General features: G+C 34.3%; 1 protein-coding gene and 1 long non-coding RNA gene across 5 annotated transcripts in view; both read right to left on the reverse strand.

Moving 5' to 3' along the window:
* The window catches only part of TAOK1 (TAO kinase 1), a 140,164-nt gene that overhangs the window by 31,083 nt on the left and 84,506 nt on the right, over positions 1 to 24,575 (reverse strand). For all 4 annotated transcript variants that reach the window (XM_079130796.1, XM_079130798.1, XM_079130797.1 and 1 more), the window contains 6 exons: positions 16,829 to 16,920; positions 12,918 to 13,011; positions 10,447 to 10,528; positions 6,491 to 6,658; positions 3,303 to 3,506; positions 1,128 to 1,262 (listed from right to left, as the gene is read on the reverse strand). In XM_079130796.1, the coding sequence (XP_078986922.1) occupies positions 1,128 to 1,262; positions 3,303 to 3,506; positions 6,491 to 6,658; positions 10,447 to 10,528; positions 12,918 to 13,011; positions 16,829 to 16,920 (775 nt within the window). The remainder of the gene's footprint in view (positions 1 to 1,127; positions 1,263 to 3,302; positions 3,507 to 6,490; positions 6,659 to 10,446; positions 10,529 to 12,917; positions 13,012 to 16,828; positions 16,921 to 24,575) is intronic.
* Positions 18,958 to 21,584, reverse strand: LOC306656120. Its single transcript, XR_013762409.1, has 2 exons — positions 20,964 to 21,584; positions 18,958 to 20,909 (listed from the first exon to the last, which is right to left on the reverse strand). It is a non-coding gene; the product is annotated as an uncharacterized lncRNA (long non-coding RNA).

The raw sequence follows: 24,575 nt of genomic DNA on the forward strand, positions 1-24,575 counted from the left end.
TAGCGAGGCCCTAAGCAACTTGGTGAGATCCTGCCTCTAAATAAAATATTAAAAAAGGGCTGGGGATGTGGCTCAGTGGTTAAGCAATCCCCAGTACCAGAAATAAATAAAATAATTATTTTTCAGGTTTTTGATTTGTCCTTAATTAATTTGAGGAAGCCAACATTTGGGATATGAGACTTGCATGAGAATATTTAATACATGCCAAGTCACAAAGAGGTTTTCCTCTGATCTGGACCTGCTTTTACACATCTACCAAAAGAATCACCAAATAAAATTAAACAATCTTTGCCATTTGTTCTGTTTAAAGCATTATTTTCATGTTGCAGAATAGTAGTGGTGGGGAGGGTGCTGCATTCCTGACTTCACATGCGATTCAGATTCATGGGCATAGGAGTTATAAAATCTGATTATACAGTAATTCTGCTTATTATGTAGCAATTTAGATAATTCCAATACCTTTTTTTTCCTGTCATATTCTCTAAAAATCTACTTTTCATATGATATATTAATGTAATTTCTTTCTATTCCTAGTATCCTTTATTATGTTTTGGTATCACTTAGCTGACTGAACAGAGTTTTAAATGCTCCACTATAACATGTTTGTAATGGACAAATAATCTATATATATTGTTATTTGGGAAATTAGAGTGATTACCATACACCAAATAGGATTATTTGTGATTTCCAAACATTAGCCTCTTTGTGGTTACCCTCATCTATTTCTTTATTGTCAATTCTTAAGTGGAAATACCATTTCTCCTTTCTCCTGTGTGTAAAATCTAATAACTCTAAATGCTCCAGCTTTTTGTTTGATAAATACTTCTTTTTATGTTCCTAATAAAAAGTTATCTGAATAACTATTTAGCACTTTGTAGTTCTGTTAAGTATTTAATATATTCTAAAAGATTAGTTATAGGTGTACATGTCTTGAAGACATTGTTAGTGACATTTTTCAGTGTGCTTTACATATTTTTCTCTTAACAGGCACTTAAATGTTGAACGAATGGAATGCTTTGCAAAATAAACTCCAATACAAAAAATAAGATATATTTATACTTGAGTCTACATTGCCAAAGTCCAACATAAAAAATTATATTTCCCTCTGGGCCCGGGGAAGTACACACCAGTGATGCTGTCCTTATTGTTGCAAAATGTTCTCGATTACGATAGTGTGATTTGTGACGAGATACTTGGGGAGGAGACTGTGGATCTGATGCTCTTGTTCTAGGATCTCCTTCTTCTCTGTAATTTTCTTCTTCCTAAGCAAAGAAAGAGACAGTAACATTTAAGATAAACAAACTTTTTGAAACTTCAAGAAAACTAAAGTTCAAGTTAATTAGATCAATAAATCTAATAATAATTTTAGAAATCAAAAACAAAAAATGAGAATGCTGTCATTTTATCTTCAACATAATTATAATTAGAAATTGTTTTCACAGTGAATGGAATAGTATACAGATTCAGGATAAGGACATGTACACCGCTGGATTTATAACCTACACATTACACATAAAACTGAAAAGTTCTAATGTCACTTAAAAACAAATATAATAAAACATGTAGCTAATACTTTAATAGTAATAAGAATTAATGACACAAAGCTTTTGGATTTTAGAAGCAATACAGCTTAAAACTACCTTTATATTTTTGCCATCTGTCCAAAATAAGCAATTAAAAAAATGTTTGCAAAATATTAAAGAACTGATATTGTTTCTTATAAACTTCCATCCATTAACTGAAGAGGAAGTCAGTTAAGTAATAACCAACTACATATAGAAATAATCCTTTTTTTTTTTTTTGGTTACCAGGGATTGAACCCAGGGGCACCTACCCACTGAGCCACAACCCCAGCCCTATTTTTGTACTTTATTTAGAGACAGGGTCTCACCGAGTTGCTTAGCACCTTGCTTTTGCTGAGGCTGGTTTTGAACTCCTGCCTCAGTCTCCCTAGCCACTGGGATTACAGACGTGTGCCACCACACCCAGCAAAACAATGTTATGACTGATTCCATTGCCTATGAATATAAAAATTAAACGTGATTTTTCCCTTAATAATACTACTGCATAATCATCATTCTTAGTAGCTTTCATGTATGTTAAAATATATCTAACAAAAAATCTGCCATTTTAAGCCAGACTAACTACATTGAAAATGTTGTGTACCCATCACCACTATTTCCAAAACTTTTCCATCACCCCAAACAGAAACTCTGTATCCATTAGCAATAACTTCCATTTCACTTTCCATTCATCCCATGGTAACCTTGAAATCATCCCATATGAATTTTCCTATTATAGACAGATATTTCATTAACTTTAATTATATAGTATTTGTCCTTTTCTGTCTGGCTTATGTCCCTTAGCATGTTTTGGGGTTTTTTTCCTTTTTTTGGGGGGGCGGGTACTGGGAATTGAACACAGGGACACTTTATCACAAGCTACACTCAGGCCCTTTTTTTTTTTTTTTTATTTTGAGACAGGGTCTCACTAAGTTGCTTAGGGCCTCAATAAGTTGCTGAGGTTGGGTTTGAACTTTCAATTCTCCTGCCTCAGCCTACCGAGTCACTGGGATTACAGGCATACACCAGCAAGCCCAGCCTTTAGGATGTTGTTGACACTGACCCATAAAGTTGCATGTTTCAAAACTTCACACCTTTTTCCAAGTGAGTAATATTCCATACAGCACAATTTGCTTATCCATTCATCTGTTGATGAACATTTGGTTTTTTCCCTTTCAGCCACTGTGCCTAATAACTTAAAATACTGTAAGCAATGAAGTTTAAAAATCAGTGCTACAAATTGCTAACAGTTATTGGACTTTTCAAAATTTTCAAGAAAATTTAAAAACTTACACTCAAAATTGTAAATAAGGACGCACCTACATTTCCTATGTTTATAATTTTCCACATATGTATTATTTTAAGGATATAAATATGAAAAGTACAATTCACTTTTGATTTTTACTCATCCCAACTCCTTCATTCTCCAACAGCAATCATTATAAATTTCATGTGCATCTTTCCTATTCTTTAATTTTTATTTTCCATGTAAGAACTTCAAATAATATAGTACATATAATATTTCTATATTTTTTCTCTAAGATTTTTGATTCCATATTCTTGTATTCTTAAAATGTTAGTTTTCTAAATGCAGTTAACAGATTAGGAATCAACAAGACTATTGCCATTTTAAAAAATGTTTCAATCTTTTGAAACTTAAAACTTCCATCACTTAAACTAATAAGATGAAGAAAATTATTTACCAATGTTGAAATTTTTCGCTGAAATCCAAATACTCACAGGTTTTAAATGGATGACAGAACTGTTGGACATCACCGTATGGTCTCCTTCCATCATGTCTAGCTCACTCTTATCATCTGAGGCATCTGGAAGACTGTTAACACTACTGCTTTGGCTGCTGGCACTGATAGACATACTGGGAATAGACTGATTACTTCCAACACTATTCACTGTTCCAGTCCGGCCAACACCATGATCTTGTTCCTAAGGGAAAAGAGCATTATATTAAAATATCTACATCTATTGTGACTTCTTGATTAAAGCATCCAACACAGATTCCACTTGGCACACAGTTATTAGAAAGAAAATCAGAAGCCAGGTATAGTAGTATATGCGAATAATACTAATGACTTGGGAGGCTGAGGCAGGAGGATCACAGCAATTCTGAGGCTATCCTCGGCAATTTAGGGAGACCCTGAGAAACCTGGGGAGATCTTGGCTCAAAACAACAAATAAAAAGAACTGGGCATGTAACTAAGTGGTAAAGTACCCTGGGTTTGATCCCTAGTATGAAAGAAAGAAAGGTAAGAAAGGAAGAAAGGAAGAAAGAGAGAGAAAAAGAAAAGGAAGAGAGAGGGAGAGAGACAGAGAGGGAGAGAGACAGAGACGGAGGGAGGGAGGGAGGGAGAGAGGGAGGGAGGGAGGGAGGGAGGGAGGGAGGGAGGGAGGGAGGAAGGAAGGAAGGAAGGAAGGAAGGAAGGAAGGAAGGAAGGAAGGAAGGAAGGAAGGAAGGAAGGAAGGAAGGAAGGAAGGAAGGAAGGTCTATTGTAAGAAATTCCCTTTATGTGCCAAACTAGGAAGCTTGTCAACTTTTAGTTAATAGAAAAACAAATAAAACTGACCAATAAATTAATAACAAACACCCTGAACTGTTGGGGGGTGGGGGGAGCCAGTTGATCAGTTCTGGACTATTTCCTTTTTTGTTTTTGTTTTGTTTTTTGAGGGTATAGGAGATCAAACTCAGGGCTTTGAGGATGCTAAGCAAGTGTTCTAACCACTGAGCTATATCCCCGATCCAGTTTTGGGTAATATTCAAAGTACTAAATTTTCTCTTAATTGTTTGACATTTTTTGAAAAAACATTTCTATAACAAATGTTATGGGGATAGATATTTCACTCAAATTTCAATGATTCTTATGATCAATGTAAACACTTCCTTAAAAAAAAAAAAAAAATCCTGAGGATCCTGGGGATGTGGTTCAATGGTAGTGTTTGCCTGGCATATGTAAGGCCCAGACAAAATAAATAAATAAGTTTTTTAAATCCTGAAAATGCTTTTTAAAAAATTTTAGTTGTAGATGTACACAATACCTTTATTTTTGTTTATTTATTTTTACCTGGTGCTGAGGACTGAACTAGTGCCTCACACATGCCACATAAGTGCTCTACCATGGAGCTACAACCCTAGCTCAAACACTCCTTTTTGTTCTTATTTTTTACTGAGTACTTTTATAAAGGAGGCTGTTCTTTCTTCCTGAAAGTAAGTCATTAGATTATCTAGCACCAAATAATATTAATTTCTATCTATTCCTGTAAAAACTAAGAATTATAAATTTGTATAAATATATATTATAAATGTTATATGTTTTATAAATACATATAATATATATATATATATAAAATTTATAATTCAGTCTTAATCACAATAGTGTTCAAGTAATCAAGTAGCCATGGGGTTAGGACACTAACATTTTAATAGTCTGTAGTACCAAACTTTTATAAGATATGCTAGAACTTAATGAATACAGATACCATATGCATGTGTGTGTGGGGAGGTGTGTATGTACATATACATATATATTTACAGAATTTTCTTAGATCCCTAGTCTAATAGATGCTTTTAAAGATTTAACCACATAGCTGGGGCTGGGGTCATGGTTCAGTGGTAGGGTGCTCGCCTGGCATACATGAGGCCCTAGGTTGGATCCTCAACACCACATAAAAATAAAATAAAGGTATTGTGTCCACCTACAACTAGAACAAAATGAAAAATTAAAAAAAAAAAAAAAAAAGATTTAACTACATAGCTGCATGTGGTAGCACATGCCTGTAATCCCAGCAATTTAGGAGGTTGAGGTAGGAGGACTGCAAGTTCAAAGCCAGCCCTAGCAATTTAGCAAGGCCCTAAGCAACTTGGTGTGGTCACCTAATGATCACGTCCCACTTTTTTGCAAGAAAAAATTTGGGATAAAATCTGCACTGATTTTGCAGTAAAATATGATATTAGAGTTCTTAATTTTATATCTCATTAGTTATTTAGTGCTACTAAAAAGAAAAAAAAAAGCATCACTCATCGTTTCAGAATACAAAGTGATCTCTCTCATCAAAAAGCAGTAAAAATAACCAAAGATTCAGAATTGGGATGGGGTAAATTTGAAAACTTAGAGGAAAAAAGATAATCCACACATGATACACTTTCTTTGTAATTTTCTTGTGAGGAACTTCTGCAACATTTCTGCCAATCTTTATTTTCATTCTTCTTACGAGGTAACATAGAAGAAAGGTGGCCTTGAGAATGAATTACAAATTTAAATTCATAGGCCTCTACCTACAATAAGTTGAATACTCTAAGCCTTACTTTCCTCATCTGTAAAACAAATATTTTAGAGCCATGTGAATGGAATAAAATTATACAGAACTAAAAGGAACCAGGTTTCTTTGGTTACAGTCAAATGCCTGTTAACTTTCTAATAATTTCTGAATGAGAACAGTCAACTCTCAAGACTATATCATTTCAAGTACTACTACTACTTTTTTTTTTTTTTTGTGGTGCTGGGGATTGAACCCAGGGCCTTGTGCATGCTAGGTAAGCACTCTACCAACTGAGCTATATCCCCAGCCCCCTCATTTCAAGTACTTTTAAAAGCATGTCCGGTGGAACTAAATGATCAAATTAGGGTTCAGTGACAAAGAAATATGAGAGGGATTAGACTACATAAATTTGAACAGTTTTTCCTAATAAAAGACTCTGAACAGCCTTTACCATGCTAAAGTGCACTTAACATTAAAGGGATTGGGCTTAGAGCATGCAATCTAACATAACTAAAACCCTTTTTTCCTAATGGGATAGTGTATAATTAATGTTAAGAAAACGACTTGGGAACCACTGATAGAAAATTATTTGCAATAATGCATAAAGAAAGAAACCCATATGGAGAATTCAAGATTTCAGTCATTATAGGTATTACCTCTTCTTCTTCCTGTGCTTCCACTGTTGGTCCATTATGTGCCTCCTGGAAAAGAAGTTTCTTCATTTTTCGATACTGCAGATTATCCAGCTCTCTTACTGCATCCTTCGTCCTCTGAATAAGATCTATTAACACTGTTTCAGGGCGCTCCCGAAGAACAAACATGTGCTAGATAGGGTGAAGGTAAAAGGTTGACACTTAACTTTTCAATTAGTGCAAAGGTACCCCTTCTCATACTTTAGAATTACTATCTTATGATGCATAATACATAATCTATAGCTATCTAATTCTATTACTGATATTTACAAAATTATCATTTATATACATACACAATATGTCTACATTACTAATCTTGCATGTTTTATAAAACCCAAAAACATAATTTTTTGTTGGTCAACTAAAACTAGAGTTGAAATTATCAAAGGGTATAAACAATAAGAACTGTCTAATCAGAACCCTCAATAAAGGTTTACATATTCTAAGAATTGCTGATTTTATAAAAAAATGTACTTCTGGTTCTGAGTTATATTTGATTTCAACAGAATATTTACTAAGAGGAAATTAAGTAACCTGAACTTAAGATATTATGATTTCCCTTATAGGCTGCACATATAAGATTCTACATAAAATAGTAACATAGATTGACAGTTATTATGTTATTAGTGATTTTTATCAAACATTTAATAAAACTTAACATCAAATGCAGGAAAGTAAAAAGGACAAGTCCACCATTAGGATTATCACTCTTTTGGGTTTTGCTTTTTTTGGCAGTACTGGGGATGAACCCATGGCTTCCTACATACTAGGTTAACACACTAGCTGTGCCCCAGCCTCTATACTGTTACCTTTTTTTTTTTTTAATATACTGTTCCATTTAGATATACTCCTCAGAAATTTTCTGAAGATAGAATTTGTTTTGAAGATAAAAAATTAGCATATAAATTGTAGAAAAACATCTGCCCTCCCTTAAGTTCATGAAATATCCTTGAATTTTTATAACATATACATTTACCTTGTCATTTCAAATTTCTTTCTTTTCTTATGCAAAGAGTTTAAACTACAGACACAATACTGCATTCTACTTTCATTGAAAAGCAACAAAAATAATAGTACTGTTATTTATTTCTGTATTTTGAAACAGGGTCTTCCTATGCTGCCTAGTTTGGCCTCTAACTCCTTGGTTCAAGGAATCCTCCTGCCTTAGCCTCCTTAGCTGCCTAGTTTGGCCTCTAACTCCTTGGTTCAAGGAATCCTCCTGCCTTAGCCTCCTGAGTAGTGGGGATGGGACTATAGGAGTAAACCACTGCACCAGGCTAGCATTGTCATTTCATATACAAATATAACATCTGCAGAATATTTAATAAATGTTTGTGTAAAAATTATTGAACAGTTATCTTAATTCTAGATAGGTTTTTATAATTTTTAATTCTGAGATTAAACTGCTTCATATATTTTTTGTATTAATTTTCTTTTATGACAACTATGAAAAAAATGTAATGAGGACAAAAGAAAAGAAACTCTTTGATGCAAGCCTTGACAACTTAATGAGACCACCTTAAATGTAAAACTAAAAAGGGTTGGAGATGTTGCTCAGTGGTAGAGTAGCTCTATGTTCAGTCCCCAATACTGCAAAGAGAAAAGAGGGAGCAGGGAGGAAGTGGCAGGAAGGAGGAAAGGAAGGAAGAGAGGAAGTAAGAGAGGTGGGAGGGAAGGAAGGAAGAGAAGCTCTTACTACCCACTTCCTATCGTTTCAAATATGGTTATGAAGTTAACACCATGAAGCAAGCAAATGAATAAGCATGGAGACTTGGGATCTAATCATCAAATACCTGACTCTAGTGGGCAGGGTTATTACTATATAAATTAGAAGGGATTCTTTTACTTAGCTTAGTATGTATCACTATTTAAAATATTCAGTCTTATCCAAAAATACTAATTTTTCCCCAGTAATTGCAACTGAACCCAGAGGCCCTCTATCACTGAGCAACATACCAAGCCCCTTACTTATTTTGAAGCAGGTCTTGCTAAATTGCCCAGGCTTATCTCAAACTTGTGATCCCTTCTGCCTCACCCTCCTGAGTCACTGGGATTACAGGCATGCACCACATGCCTGGCCAAAAATACTTAAATTTTATATTTTTAAATTTGATTTTTTTTAAAAATTTACACATAGATTATACTTTTTCTTTCTTTTCTTTGGTGGTACAGGGGATCAAACCCAGGATCTTGCACATAGTATGACATACTCCATCAGCAAGTTATATATCCCCAAACTTGTTTTATTTTTTACTAACATAATTGCTAGATATTTTAGTTTTTGTTGATACTCTGAGTGCCTATTTACTAAGGCTTTCATTTCCAAGCCCATGAGTAAGCTCACAGCATGGAATTCCTCAATCATTACTAAAATTTTACACTGTTCTTCTATATACTTGGCAAATATTACCAAACACATATAATATATATATAATATATATATATATATATACACACACTATTTTATTTATTTATGTATTTATTTATTTGTAGTGCTGGAGGATGAACCCAGGACTTTATGTATACCAGGCAAGTGCTTTACCACTAAGTCACATCCCCAATATGTAATTTGGGGATGTAATTTGTATATCCCCAATATGTAATTTTTAAAATATGTAATTTTTACATATGTAATTTTTAATGTAATATGTAATTACATATTACAATATGTATGTAATACATATTACAAATGTAATTTTTAAAATTACATATGTAATATGTAATATTTGTAATTTTTAATATGTAATTTTTAAAATATGTAATTTTTAAAATTTCTTTGTAGCTTTAAATTAGGTGACATATGAAACACTGATATAAAATTAGCTTATTTAAACGTTGTGAAAAATCAAAAAGATTCCTTAGGGTCACAAAGAGTCAAACCCTACTCATTATTGCCTAATACAGATGTTTTAAGAATTGTTAAAGTCAACATTATCATTATTAGTATTAATAAGATAATCGATCCTTAAATGCAGTAATTTTTGAGACCAAAAAGCATGTATTAATCACGCATTTAAATTAGACAACCAAGCTTGTTAAAAACTCACAACTTAATAAAAAAATATATTCATTGCTAAGTGAGAACAATAAACTCCCATAAAAAAGAAATATTTTGGTTTTTTTCTTTCTTTTTCTTTTTCAAACTCAGGCTGGTGGCCAACTGGCCTCAGACTCTGGAGTACCTGGACTACAGGTATGTACCAACACTCCCAGCAGGAACAAAAATATTGTATCCATTTTAACAGCTTCTTTTCCACGTATTTACCTAAATATAACAGCATATACATTTTTATATTAATATCTAACAGATCAACACATAAGATATGGTAGATAAAAAAAATTAGATCTAAAATTATTCTGTTTTACCAATTTTGAAACAAGACTTTGCTTCACATTAATTAAAGTTTATAGGGGCTGGGGCTAGGTATTAGTAGTACATGCCTATAATCCTGGTAACGTGGGAGGCTAAGGCAAGATGATTCCAAGTTGGAGGCTTGCAACTTAGCAAGACCCTATTTCAAAATAAAAAATAAAAAGAGCTAGGGATGCTACTCAGTGGTAGGGTGCTTGCCTACCATGTGCAAGGTCCTAGGGTTCCATCCCCAGTACAAGAGGGAGGCTCTGGGTTTCTGGGTTTCATTCCCAGGACTATTAAAAAAAAAAAAAAAAAGTTTCCAGAGACAACTGTATAAAAATTTAGCATTTTATGGGTTGGGGGTGTATCTCATATCTCAGTGGTAGAGTGCTTACCCCACATGTATGAGGCCTTGCACTAAAAAAAAAAAAAAAAAAAAAAAAAAGTATTTCAATAAAAACTAGTATATAACTTAATCCCAGTTCAAAAATCAAAGAAAAACAAAACACATTCTTTTTTATCATTTCTCAAGGATAATACAGATTTACAGCATTACAGAACTGACCTTTAAAAGTTCCTCTGATGTTGGACGATCTTGAGGGATTTTCTGGAGGCAAGAATCTACAAAGTTGCGAAAATAATCAGACCTATTGTAAAGGAAAGTATCAAGTGAACATATTGCTATTTTCTTTAAAAAAAAAAAAAAAAAAAAAAAAAAAAAAAAAACACCAAAAATTAAGGCATGTAAGGTTGGAGAAGGAATGGAAAAGAAATAATAATAAAAAAGCAGGGACTATATTTTCATAAGTCTATGAAAAGCTATCTAAAGCAACCAAAAAATCTTAACCATTTTCCAAAGATAAACTTGCACAGATTTTTTTAAAGTTTTAGATAGACACAATACCTTTATTTTATTCATTTATTTTTTTTATGTGGTGCTTGGGATTGAAACCAGTGTTTCACATGTGCTAGAGAAGTGCTCTACCACTGAGCCCTAATCCCAGCCCTTACTTGCACAGATTTTTTTGGAAATTCTGAGACTAAGAGTATAGTTTAATTCAGTGGTAGAGTGTGCTTAGCATTGATGAGGCCTGGGGTTCAACTTCCTGCACCAAAAAACAAAGAAACAAATTCCTACTTCCATATTTTTAACTATCTCAACTCAATTTTACATTGAGGCAAGACAAAAAAGTCTTATTTCCTTCTGCTTTTTTTTTTTTCATTGAAATACAAGATTGTGTTCCTTCTCACTCCCCCAACCCGTTTTCCTTTTCTCTAAGACATCTTTTTAAATTTGCCCCTTAGATCTTTTTTTATATAGCATGTTTTAGAACATCACTTTACCTACCCTGGAGAGAGATCTTTTCATGCCTGAGTTATGAGATGCCCCTGAACAAATGGCTAAGAAAAAGTCTGTATCATATTATTATACAGCATTATTCAGGACAGTTCAATGATTAAGACAGCAAGTAATAATTAGTTCATCAATGTTTTTCTCCAAAATCCAAATAAGATTTTTAAGTTCATTGTAGGCAAGAATGCTTTTTAAATCCCCAAAGTTGCGTACAGTACAAACACAATTTGTGTTCAATATATTTATAACTTACACATATCATGCTATGGTTTAAATATTTTTTTCAATTCAAGATGAAAATTCCCAATGCAACAGTACTGAGAGGCAGGGCCTAATGAGAGGTGTTGAGGTAATGAGGACTTTGTCCACATGAATGGATTAATGCCATCACAAAAAGGGACACAAGGGTCCTGGGGTTGTGGCTCAGTGATAGAACACTTGCCTAGCATGTGTGAAGCTCTGGGTTAGATTTTCAGCACTGCATATAAATAAATGAATAAAATAATGTCCTCAACAACTAAAATTATACATAAGAAAAATATTTAAAAACTGGATGCAAAGATAGGTTTACTCTCTCCTGCTCTTCGGACTAAGAGGACTCAACATTCCTTACCTCCTGAGGATGCAGGGTTCAAGGCACCTTCTTGGAAGCAGAGAGGCTGAACACTAACCTGCTGGCAGTCTTTGTTTTGAACTTCAAAATGGTGAGAAAAAAATTCCTTTTGTATTTTTGGAACCAGGGATTGAACCCAGAGGCACTTGATCACTGAATCACATCTCCAATCTCCAGCCTTTTTTAATTTTTTATTTTGAGAGAGGATCTCACTAAGATTCTTAAAACCTTGACAAGTGGCTGAGGCTGGGTATGAACTTTTGATCATCCTGCCTCAGTCTCCCAGGCTGCTGAGATTATAGGTCTGAGTCACCGTCACTATGCCTGACTCTTCTGCTGTAATTTTTTACCACTGATAAAAAGAACTTCTGGGGTTGGGGTTGTGGCTCAATGGTAGAGCACATGCCTACCATGTGCAAGGTCACTGGGTTCAATCCTCAGCACCACATAAAAATAAATTTAAAAAAAGGTATTGTTTCCAACTATAAGTAAAAAAAAAATATAAAGAAAAGCCCACTTCTATATGTGAATGAACTTAATATTATGAAATCAAGGATGCAGTAGAAGGAACACTGAAGCAATCTGAATAATATAATTATAACTAGAATGATCCCAAGTTTCCAATTATCTGGCAATTTTGATAAAGTCAAATCATTTTACATATGTTTTATAATATATAAATTATAACCTATTCCTCAATCAAATATCACTATAGGTTGCAACAATCTATACATACATTGTTTAAAATATTAATGTTTAAAACTGTTACTTTTATACAATTAGGATTATATGTGTTCTTGAAGTTCTAAAAATATAAATTATTGTAAAAAATCAATATTTTTTATATCCATGTAACAATCTATCCTTTTCTTCTGAACTGAGTTTTATATACATGCTATGAAATGCAGATGAGACAATGTATAAAAACAATATAAGGGTAAAATAAACCTGTTTTAATCTCTTAAGGTAATACAATTTACCTAAATACAATTAAGACATTGTGATAACAGATTATGTAAAAAGCATTTCATTTATAGAATATCACACAGTATTTCTTAATAATACTCACCATTCATTAGACTGTAGTGTAGGGGATTCATTTTGGGCTATGTGATATAAGGCACTCATTGCATTCATATTAAATAAAGGAGGTTTCCTTTCCGCTGTAAAATAAAGGAAACTTTCCTATTAAAATATATGTGTGTGATAAAGGTGAACTCAAGTATTGTTCAAGTTGGAAACAATCTTGCAAAGAAAGTACAAATAACTTTTTCAAGTGAATCAACTGAAAATAAATTGCTGATATAACATCCCACCATTTCAAAATATTTATTTAAATATATAGTTCCTATGAACTAGAACATTTTCCTAAAGAACCATACTATATCCCTTGAAATAGTCTACTTAATAGTGATATACAAGTCTCATCTATTCCCCAAACTCCATGCAAGTTTCATTCTAATGTCCTACGTAGCAAAAGTGAACTTTGATAACTTGAGTCCTTCAAGGAATTTGTTCATTTTATCAAGATGTAAAACTTATAGACATAAATTTGTTCATATTTCCTTAATACCCTTTAATATTTATAAATCCCATAGTGATTAACATCTCTCTTTACTGCAACTGGAAATCTGTGTCTTCTCTTTTGTTCCTAATGAGTATGGCAAGATGTTCACCAACTTTATTGATCTTCTCAAAGAACCAATTTTTTATTTTGCTGATTTTCTCTATTGTTTTTGTTTTCTATAAACTGATTTCTGGTTTGATCTTTATTGTTCCCTTCTACTTGTTTCAGACTCAATTTGCTTTTTCCAGTTTCTTAAGATAAAAGTTGAAGTCACCACCTTTACAATTTTGAAGTAAAAACACTCTTGTGTGGCCCTCAGTTTGGGTTTGTCTACTTCCTATTATTAGATCTGGATCATACATCTTTGGCAGAAATATTTTAAAGTAATGCTATATTTTGCTTACAGTATCCTATGAGAAATACATGATTTCAAGAGATATCCTTAATCATGGTGTTCACTTTGATCACTTGGTAAAGGCCATCTCTGCCAGGGTTCATGTTAGCTTCTTTTTTCTCCTATGTACTTAATAAACATTTTATAAGAAGATATTTTGAATGATTTAAATATCCTGTTTCTTGCAAAGCTTCCATTTATTTATTTATTATAAAGATCCATAGATTTCTACTTTATTTAATAAATTACACAAATCAGGAAGATAAAGACAGAGAACCACAAACTTGAGGGCAGACTCAGCAACTTTGTGAGGTCCTAAGCAACTTAGTGAGACCCTATCTCAAAATAAAAAGTAAAAAATGCTGGGGACACAGTTCAGTGGTAAAGTGACCCTGGATTCAATCCTCAGTATGAAAAAACAGCCGGGACAGTGGCACATGCCTGTGATCCCAATGACTCAGGGAGCTGAGGCAGGAGGATCACAAGTTTAAGGAGAACCTCAGCAATTTAGTGAGGCAGTAAGCAATTTAGTGAGACACTGTCTCAAAATAAAAAATAAAAAGGGTTTGGATGTGGCTCAGTGGTAAAGCACATCTGGGTTCAATCCCCAGTACCCAAAAAAAGTATAAAAATTATATTCTCTCATTTATTATGATGTCCATACTGTCTCATATTTGAGCAGTAGGAACTTTTGTAAAGTTTCTTAAGTTTTAAGAAACTTCAGTTTTTTAAGCTTCTGTGTCTTTTGGACCTTATTATTCTTTGATTTTTTTTTGTTATTCTGGTACATTAAGATGTCCCAGAATCAGCTTGTACTTTCCTACCCTAAATCCTGGATCAACTATTTCCCCAAAAAGGCATGGCATTAGGTATGCTCACTGCTACTGTGGTGTCACTGCTCTCAGGCTCTCAACAAAATTAAGAAACACAAGACTGGCACATTGGTGCACGTCTGTAATCCCAGCAGCTCGGGAGGCTAAGGAAGGAAGATTACAAGTTCTAAGCCAGTCTCAGCAACTTATCAAGGCCCTAAGCAACTCAGTAAGACCCTGTCTCTAAATAAAACATAAAAAAGGGCAGGGATGTGGCTCAGTGGTTAAGTGCCCCTGGGTTAAATCCCTGGTCCAAAAAAAAGGGAATATATACATGTATATATTTATACATGCAATGAATACTAAACATGTTTGTTTCTATACTTAGAAACAAACAAATTCTCTACAATCTCTCACATTCCAATCCAACACTACAGTGTTTATTCTAGTTTTGTTTCATATTTGTAAAGCTCTTTTCTGACAAGATACCTTGTTCTCATTATCCTTAATATACTTTCTTACTTGGTAAGTTCTCCCTGTGTGTAACCAAGTTCCTACCACCTTGGCCACTACCGTCTACCCTGAGCAGATGTGCTCCTTCCCCTGTTCAAATTCTGAATGCATTTTTCATCTACTGTTTCTGACACCCCACTAAAACCAGGTAAATTCTCTCATATTAAGGAACCCTTCAGCACAGAAGCACTTCTCATATTTCTCAGGCTTTGTAACTGTTACAATATCTCTAAATAAGGGTTGCCTCTTCAGACTCTGCCTATATAAGATGATGCTTTCCCTGTGTTGTCACCTCCCCATCCTTCTTGAGTTCTGATATTTCATGTTGAGCTACCTCCATGTTATGAATGCCTTCGTTACCCCACTAGGACTCTGAATCCTTATACCTGACAGTCCCTTTGCATAAATCATCTAACCAATTTCTGATTCCACACACCAGGCTATGAGAACTCTTTATTCTACTCATTTGATTCTGAAACCCACCCCTGATTTACCATGGCCTACTGCCTGTCATGGACACCTACTTACTGTACCTCACCCAGGGGCTTTAAGAGTAAACAGTCTGGGAAAGGAAAAGGTTACTGAAGAAATTCTGAATAAATAAAAGAAAGACATTATCTATTTTTATGGTAACTATTAAAGGTCTTTGACCTGGAAGATTCAACTGACATTTTCTATCTCAAATTCTTATAAGCTACTACTAAACTTGTTTTTGACTTAAACCACATTTATTTTTTTAAAAAGTTAGAGATCTTATTCTATATATAGTATGGTATACCTGTTTATAAAATATCTCTATCCATAAATGTGGATGACAAAATACCACCCAAACTAAAGAATAATGAGATGAAATTGAGATAGAAAAACAAGGTCCAGAAAGTAAATCTCAGAAAACACTATCCAATAAAAAAAAAAAGTATTACAGAAAAAAGGTTCATATTATTTACACTTACATAGGAGAAGAATTATAAAAGGTAAAGTAAATGGGTTCAAATTTCACCATTTTTCCTTATGATTGATACCTCTCAATGGAAAAAGTAGCTTTGTATTTGCATGGAAGCTAGTGCTGACAATAAACTCAGTAACAATTCATATACCTATCTGGCTCACTTCCAGTGGGAGTATTAGTAATTATGCTAGTCCACTGCTTTAAGCCTACTTCTACTTAGAAGCAACACAACAAATGTGTCCATAAAAATCAAACTACTATATGGAGTTGATTCTAATCTCCTTCACCAATTGCAAAACACAATCACAGTGATTTCTAGACCTATTTCCGTGGTCTCCCGTGAATAAAGTCTGTCTCACTATCTTTAAACCAAAACAAAACAAATTGCTACAATAAGGTACACAACCTGACAGCTAATTTTCATACCTAACACGAAGTAATAACTACACTAGGAAAGGGTAAGTTATTTGTGAGTGCTTCAGAACCCTTCTTTGGATGATAAATCTAGTGATAATGGAAACATTCTAGATGTTTTGGAAATATTAATAGTTAGGAATAGAAGGGATATTATTTTAAGACCTAATTTAATAGCAAATATTTCTAACCTACATACATAAAAATTACCAAATAACCAAATCTTTAATAGATTTAGTACTTCCTTTAGGAACCTGATAAAAACCTATAACTAGTAATTGAAATAAACACTGATCAAACTTAATCCAGAAAAATGAAGAACAATGCTTACCAAGTTCAATACATGTTATTCCAAGAGACCATACATCAACTTTGCCATCGTATTGTCCTTCATCCATGGCTAAAATTACCTCTGGGGCCATCCTAAAAACAAAATGTTCATATAAGGTTTTAACAAAAACATATACTATTGTTGTAGAATGTAAGGATGATTTACATAGAGAACACTGGTTTGAATTCCAACCAATATGTGGACATAAGAATTTTTGTAATGGGAAATAGAGGTTGTGAGGTAAATATTTAGCAATACACATAAAGTGTGAGATTCATTCTACCTGTCATGATCATGTAACAGAATCCCAAAAGATCAATTTTGCAGAGAAGAGCTGTGTCTGCATCTGTTCCAAGTCTGCAGATTCCAATATTGCATATCCTTTAGGCCAGTAGTTCTCAAACACCTTGTTCTCAGGATTGCATTTAAAAAGTCTAATTTTGGCTTTAAAGATTGAATTTTACCACTGGAAACAAATATTGTCAGTTGTTTTTCTTAAAATGACAACCTCATTTGAGAAGTATCTGCCATAATTACCAAGACTCTTTCAAATAGTGTTCCATGATAAAAGTGGTTGAGCAGCTTACAACTCCAACAACTACAAAATTATTAATCTTATGTGTGTTTTTTTTTTTTTTTTGGTATAGCTTTACTGAGGTAAAATTGAAGTACAAAAAACCACATATTTGAAGTATGCAATTTGATCACTTTTGTATGTAACCAATATAATCAATATAAAAAGCATTTTCATTACTTTTTAATATCTGAAATCATTCAGACTATTTCCTGCATGATTTATTACATTAGAAACCAATCACCTTAAGATATATAGAACCCCACATGTCAACTATTTCAAAATTAAATGGCACACTTATAAAAATCTGAGAGGTCAAGGAAGAAAGCACAAGAAAAGTAAATAAAAAGTGCTTTGAACCAAGGGATAATAGAAGCTTAAAGTATCAATCTCTGGGATGAAACAGTACTGAGATGAACATTTACAATTTAAAATACTGTATCAGAAAGAAGCTAAAATAACAACTTATCTTGAAAACACGTAGTAGAAAGGGGAAAAAAAAGTAGAAGCAGAAATATATGAAATAAAAGAAAAAATATAGCTAAAACTTAATAAAAACTAGATAAGTCTAATCAAGAAAAAAGCAAGAACATAAAAATTAATATCAATGGAAAGGGAGCAATCAAAATAACCCTACAAATGCTAAAAACATATTACCTTAATATTACAATTGTATGCCAACAGGTGATAGCTTACATTACATGGTCTATATTAGAGAAGGATCCATGTGCTGCTGAGAAGAAAGTGCATTCAGTCACTGATGGATGAAATATTCTATATATGTCTATCAAATCTAAATTACCAATATTTTTTAGTTCTACAGCTGCTTTAGTTTTTGTTTGGAGGATCTATCCAGTGGTGACAGAGGCATGTTAAAGTTACCCAGTATTACTGTGCTGTGGTCTATTTGATTCTTGAAATTGGAAAGGGTTTGTTTGGTGTCAGTAGACACTCCATTGTTTGGGGCATAAATATTTATGATTGTTATATCTTTTTTTTCCCCCTTCTAGAATTTTTATTTATCTTTTTATCTGATCTTTTTAAATTTGTTTTTATTTTTACAGACTGCAAATTTTGATTCATTGTACACAAATGGGGTATATCTTTTCATTTCTATGGTTGTGCACAATGTACATTCATATCATTCATGTAATCATATATGTACACAGGGTAATGATGTCTCTCATTCCACCATTTTTCATACCCCCCCTCTGATTGTTATGCCTTGTTGAGGTGTAATTCCCTTAAGCAATATGAAATCACCTTTTTTTGTCCCTTCTGATTAATTTTGGCTTAAAGTCCACTTTATCTGATATGAGGATAGAAACCCTACTTGTTTATAAGATCTATGTTAGTGATATGTTTTTCCCATCCTTTCACCTTCAGTCCATGGATTATTTTGCCTGTGAGGTGAGTCTTTTGGAGACAGCATTTTGTTGGGTCTTGTTTTTTAATCCAATCCACGAGTCTGTGTCTTTTGATTGTTCAGTTTAGGCCATTAACGTTCAAGATTAATGAGATATGATTTGTATTCCTGGTCATTTGGGTTTATTTCTTGTTTTTAATTTGAATTAGTTTCTCCTTTGATTGACTATTCATTTAATGTAGTTCTTCCTTTTGCTGGTTTTCATTTTTTTTTTTTCCATTTCATCTTCACAGAATATTTTGTTGAGTATAGTGTAGGCTTTCTATTTGCAAATTCTTTTAACATTTGTTTATCACAGAAAGTTTTTATTTCATCTTCAAATCTGAAGCTTAATGTTGCTGGATATGGGATTCTTGATTGGCATTCATTTTCTTTTAGAGCTTGGTATGTAATTCCAGGACTTCCTAGCTTTGAGGGTCTGAGTTGAGAAATCAGCTGAGATCTGAATTGGTTTCCCTTTATCTGATATTTCTCTCTCACAGCCTTTAAAATCCTACCCTTACTCTGTATGCTAGGCATAATCATTATAATGTGTCTTGGAGTGAATCTGTTATAATTTTGTATAATGGGGTCCTGAAAGCCTTTTGTATTTGATTTTCCATTTCATTCTTTAGGCTTGGGAAATTTCCTGATATTACATTGAAAAGACATGCATTCCTCTGGTTTGTCTTCACACCTTCATCTATCCTGATAAATCTTAAATTTGTTCTTTTCACATTTACCCACAGTTCATGGAAGTTCGGTTCATGGTTTCTTAACATCTTCTCTCAGTGGTCAACTCTATTTTCAAGATTGTATATTTTGTCTTCATTGCCTAAGGTTCTGTCTTCCAAGTGGTGTAGTCTGTTGGTGATGTTTTCTATCGAATTGTTAGTTTGGTTTATTATTTCCTTTAGTTAGAGGATTTCTGCTTGTTTTTTCCCCACAATCTCTGCCTCTTTATTGCAGTGATCTTTCACTTCCTGTATTTTCTCTCTATAATTTCATTTTTTATACCATCCTTTACTTCGCAGATAAAGTTTATGTACATTCTAAACTCCTTCTCTGAAATTTCTTCCACTGTGGTGTCAATGGATCCTGTTATTGGAGTATCTTTGTTTTGGGCAATTTGTTCCCTTGTTTTTTCATGTTGTTTGTGTGTCTACCCACCTAGCAGTATAAATCTGAAACAGCAGAGTTTCTACTCTGTGGACTTAACGTGTCCCTGAAGGTTTCCAGTACCTCACCATTTAGGGAAAGACAAATAATAACAACCAATGCAAACAATATACAGCATTAAATCAAATAGTTCCTACTTTGACGTCTACAATGTTAACTATCACAACAAACAAATGATGTGATCAGTTATTGCCTATAATGAAAACAGCAAGTTTGCAAAAGGGTTTATAATTTCAAATGGTGCTCAGGGGGAGAACAGAAGTGATATAGGATGTGATAATTATGAGAGAGGAGGAGAGAAAAAGTAGTAAAAAAAGAAGAGTGAAAGAGAGAACAATAGAGATTGGCTGTTAGCAGAAGAGAATCAAGGAAAACAAGAGAAAAACATATATAAAGTAAAAATTTTAAAAATTAAGAATAAAAGAATATAAAACAAAACTAAAATATACTAATCAAACATCCTAGTTGACAAAAAAAAAAACTAATCCATGAAGAATAACTGGCTTCAAAAATGAGGAAAAAAAAAAAATATGAATATGTATAAATGTCCATATACCATTAAGGTAACAATTAAACAGAGAAAAAGAACAGAAGGAAAAAAAAGATCGGAATTCTTTCCATTGGCATTCAAAAGATTGTTTCTCTTTTCAGTACTTTTAGGTGTGGTTGTCTGAAGAAAGACGCTGCACCCTCTGGACTGCTGAAGTCAGAGAGGTAATCCTGTAGGCGGAATTCCTGGAGGCGGGGTTTAGCTTAGGTGGGCTCCAGTCTCTTTGCTGAAAGTCAACTGGTCTGGAGATTTTAAATCAGCACAGCTCCAGGGCCCTCTACTTATTGGTCCACACTGGAAGACTGTACCCCAGGGATTTCCCTTGGATTCTATTTTTATGGTGGGGGAGCCAATTCTTAGTTCCCTAAGTCACCTGTGTACCTCATGTTTCCTGGTCTCGGGTTCAATTCTTAGTTCCCTAAGTCACCTGTGTACCTCATGTTTCCTGGTCTCGGGTTCAATTTCCACACAATCTCTCCTGCCCCTGCCCTTCTGAGTTCCCTGTCAGATGTGTCTCTCCCAGCTGGTCCTACAAGTAGTTGGATTGGAGAGGGAGGGGTAGAGCCAGGTAGGTTTCCTCAACCAGTTTTCCCCTGTGTAAACTTATCTCCACATTTGATTTTCTCGTGGTCACTTAAGCACATTCTATGTCATGCAGTGTGGGTTTACTGGGTCTGTATTTTGGGCCAAATTCAAGTTTGCCAGGAATTGGTCCCCTTAACTGCCAGTCCCCATGCAGTGGCTGCAAAATGGTTCCTTCCTTAGTCCTCTGCACGCCTCCTGGAGAGATGGCAGCTTCTTTCCCCGCACACAGATATTATGCAGGGCATCCTTCAAGTTTTCTACGTAATGTTCTTTATCTCTAAACACTCTATACCCAAAGAGCCTCAGGTCTCCCAAAAAATGTGGGTTCCTTTAATTCCCTTATACCTTCATTCTGCTCTGGATGGTGCTTGCAGCCCAGCTACAGCAGTGGCTGTGTGGCTGGGGATTTCTTCCTTATTTTATTACATCCAACCTCCTAGGTCCCCAATCTGCTTTGAATGTCATTTTATTTTTTTTATTTTTTTTATTGTAAACAAATGGGATACATGTTGTTTCTCTGTTTGTACATGGCGTAAAGGCATACCATTTGTGTAATCATAAATTTACATAGAGCAATGTTGTTTGATGCATTCTGTTATTTTTTCCCTTCCCCCCACCCCTCCCACCCCTCTTTTCCCTCTATACAGTACTTCCTTCCTCCATACTTGCCCCCCTCCCTAACCCTAACTCTAACCCTAATACTAACCCTTCCCTCCCCCCCATTATGTGTCATCCTCCACTTATTAGCGATATCATTCGTCCTTTGGCTTTTTGAGATTGGCTTATCTCACTTAGCATGATATTCTCCAATTTCATCCATTTGCCTGCAAATGCCATAATTTTATCATTCTTTATGGCTGAGTAATATTCCATTGTATATATATACCACAGCTTCTTTATCCACTCATCAATTGAAGGGCATCTAGGTTCCACAGTCTGGCTATTGTGAATTGACCAGCTATGAACATTGATGTGGCTGTATCTCTGTAGTATGCTGATTTTAAGTCCTTTGGGTATAGGCCAAGGAGTGGGATAGCTGGGTCAAATGGAGGGTCCATTCCAAGTTTTCTAAGGAATCTCCACACTGCTTTCCAGAGTGGCTCTACTTATTTGCAGCCCCACCAGCAATGTATGAGTGTACCTTTCTCCCCACATCCTCGCCAACACCTGTTGTTGCTCGTATTCTTGATAACTGCCATTCTAATTGGGGTGAGATGGAATCTTAGGGTGGTTTTGATTTGCATTTCTCTTATTACTAGAGATGTTGAACATTTTTCCATATGTTTGTTGATTGCCTGTAGATCTTCTTCTGTGAAGTGTCTATTCATTTCCTTAGCCCATTTGTCGAGTGGATTATTTGAATTCTTGGAGTAGAGTTTTTTGAGTTCTTTATAGATTCTGGAGATTAGCGCTCTATCTGAAGTATGAGTGGCAAAGATATTCTCCTACTCTGTAGGCTCTTTCTTCACATTGCTGATAGTTTCCTTTGCTGAGAGAAAGCTTTTTAGTTTGAATCTATCCCAGTTATTGATTCTTGCTTTTATTTCTTGTGCTATGGGAGTCCTGTTAAGGAAGTCTGGTCCTAGGCCGACATGTTGAAGATCTGGACCTACTTTTTCTTCTATAATCTGCAGGGTCTCTGGTCTGATTCCGAGGTCCTTAATCCATTTTGAGTTTAGTTTCGTGCATGGTGACAGATATGGGTTTAGTTTCATTCTGTTGCATATGGATTTCCAATTCTCCCAGCACCATTTGTTGAAGAGGCTATCTTTTCTCCATTGCATATTTTTGGCCCCTTTGTCTAGTATGAGAAAATTGTATTTATTTGGGTTTGTGTCCGTGTCCTCTATTCTGTACCATTGATCTACCTTTCTATTTTGGTACCAATACCATGCCGCTTTTGTTACTATTGCTTTGTAGTAGAGTTGAAGATCTGGTATTGCAATACCCCCCGTTTCACTCTTCCTGCTAAGGATTGCTTTAGCTATTCTGGGTTTCTTATTCTTCCAGATGAATTTCATAATTGCTTGCTCTATTTCTGTAAGGTACGTCATTGGGATTTTAATTGGAATTGCATTGAATTTGTATAGCACTTTAGGTAGTATGGCCATTTTGACAATATTAATTCTTCCTATCCAAGAACATGGAAGATCTTTCCATCTTCTAAGGTGTTCTTTAATTTCTTTCTTTAGTGTTGTATAGTTCTCATTGTAGAGGTCTTTCACCTCTTTTGTGAGATTGATTCCCAAGTATTTTATTTTTTTCGAGGCTATTGTGAATGGGGTAGTTTTCCTAATTTCTCTTTCTGAAGGTTCATCACTTATGTATAAAAATGCGTTGGATTTATGGGCATTGATCTTGTAACCTGCTACTTTACTGAATTCACTTATGAGTTTTAAGAATTTTCTGGTGGAATTTCCTGAATGTCATTTTAAAGTCCCCTCGCTTTTTGTTGTTGTTGTTGTTGCTGTTCACCCACCTTTCTGAGAAGTTGCCTGTCTGTTTTCTTGGTTTCACTCCACGGAGCAGCCAGGAAAGCGACCTCCTCTATTGTGCCATCTTGAAAACTTCTCTCTTATGTGTGTCTTAAGTTATAAAACGAAACACCAATTCATGTCTACAACTAGAGTCTAACTTTTTTTTATTTTTGGTGGTACTGGGAAATTGAATCCAGATACACCTACCTCCCCAGTTGTTGTGGTTTTTTTTTTTTTTTTTTTTTTTTCCCCAGATAGGGTCTGGTAAAGTTGCTTAGGGCCTCACTAAGTTGCTGAGGCTGGCCTTGAATTTGTGATCCTCCAGCTTCAGCCTCCTGAGTTGTTGGGATTATAGGCATGCACTACCACACCTGGCTGTGTCTAACATCCTTGATGATACTTTACCTAAGACTTCATTTGTATTTGGTGTTAAGCATGGATGAACATCTAAAAGAATTACTAACTGCTTCAGTAAGATTAACAACCATCTCCAGCATGTATGTGTATATGTCTAACAACAGGTGTCACATTTGTTCCGAATACACTATATAGAAATTAACAAGTATGTTAATAAAGTAAACTTTCCATTGTCAATAAGTGGATGTTTGATGAGTTTCCTTTAAAATGTTTAAGTTCAGAAAATTTCTAAATTAATCAAAAAGTTAGAGTAATTTTTATATTTTTTAATTGAAGGATCTTTTAGACCCTTTTTAACATCTAATATTCATCACCAATTTCTAAAATGGGGAATTGTTAAGAAGTATTATTGGCTCAGAGAATTCACTTTATAGAGGAAGAAGATTCTACGTATTATAGACTAATGTCCTATATAAGCAGTGGTTTTCAAATTTTTCAATTCACTTACCTCCTAGAACTTATAAAAAATTTTTATCCCCTTGTACCTTTTGGGGTTGATATTTACATTTTATAAATTTTGTAGTATACAAATATTATATATTATAGGTGAGGAAGATACT

This window comes from Sciurus vulgaris, assembly GCF_902686455.1.
Source record: "Sciurus vulgaris genome assembly, chromosome: 3".
In the NCBI taxonomy this organism is placed as follows: Eukaryota; Metazoa; Chordata; class Mammalia; order Rodentia; family Sciuridae; genus Sciurus; species Sciurus vulgaris.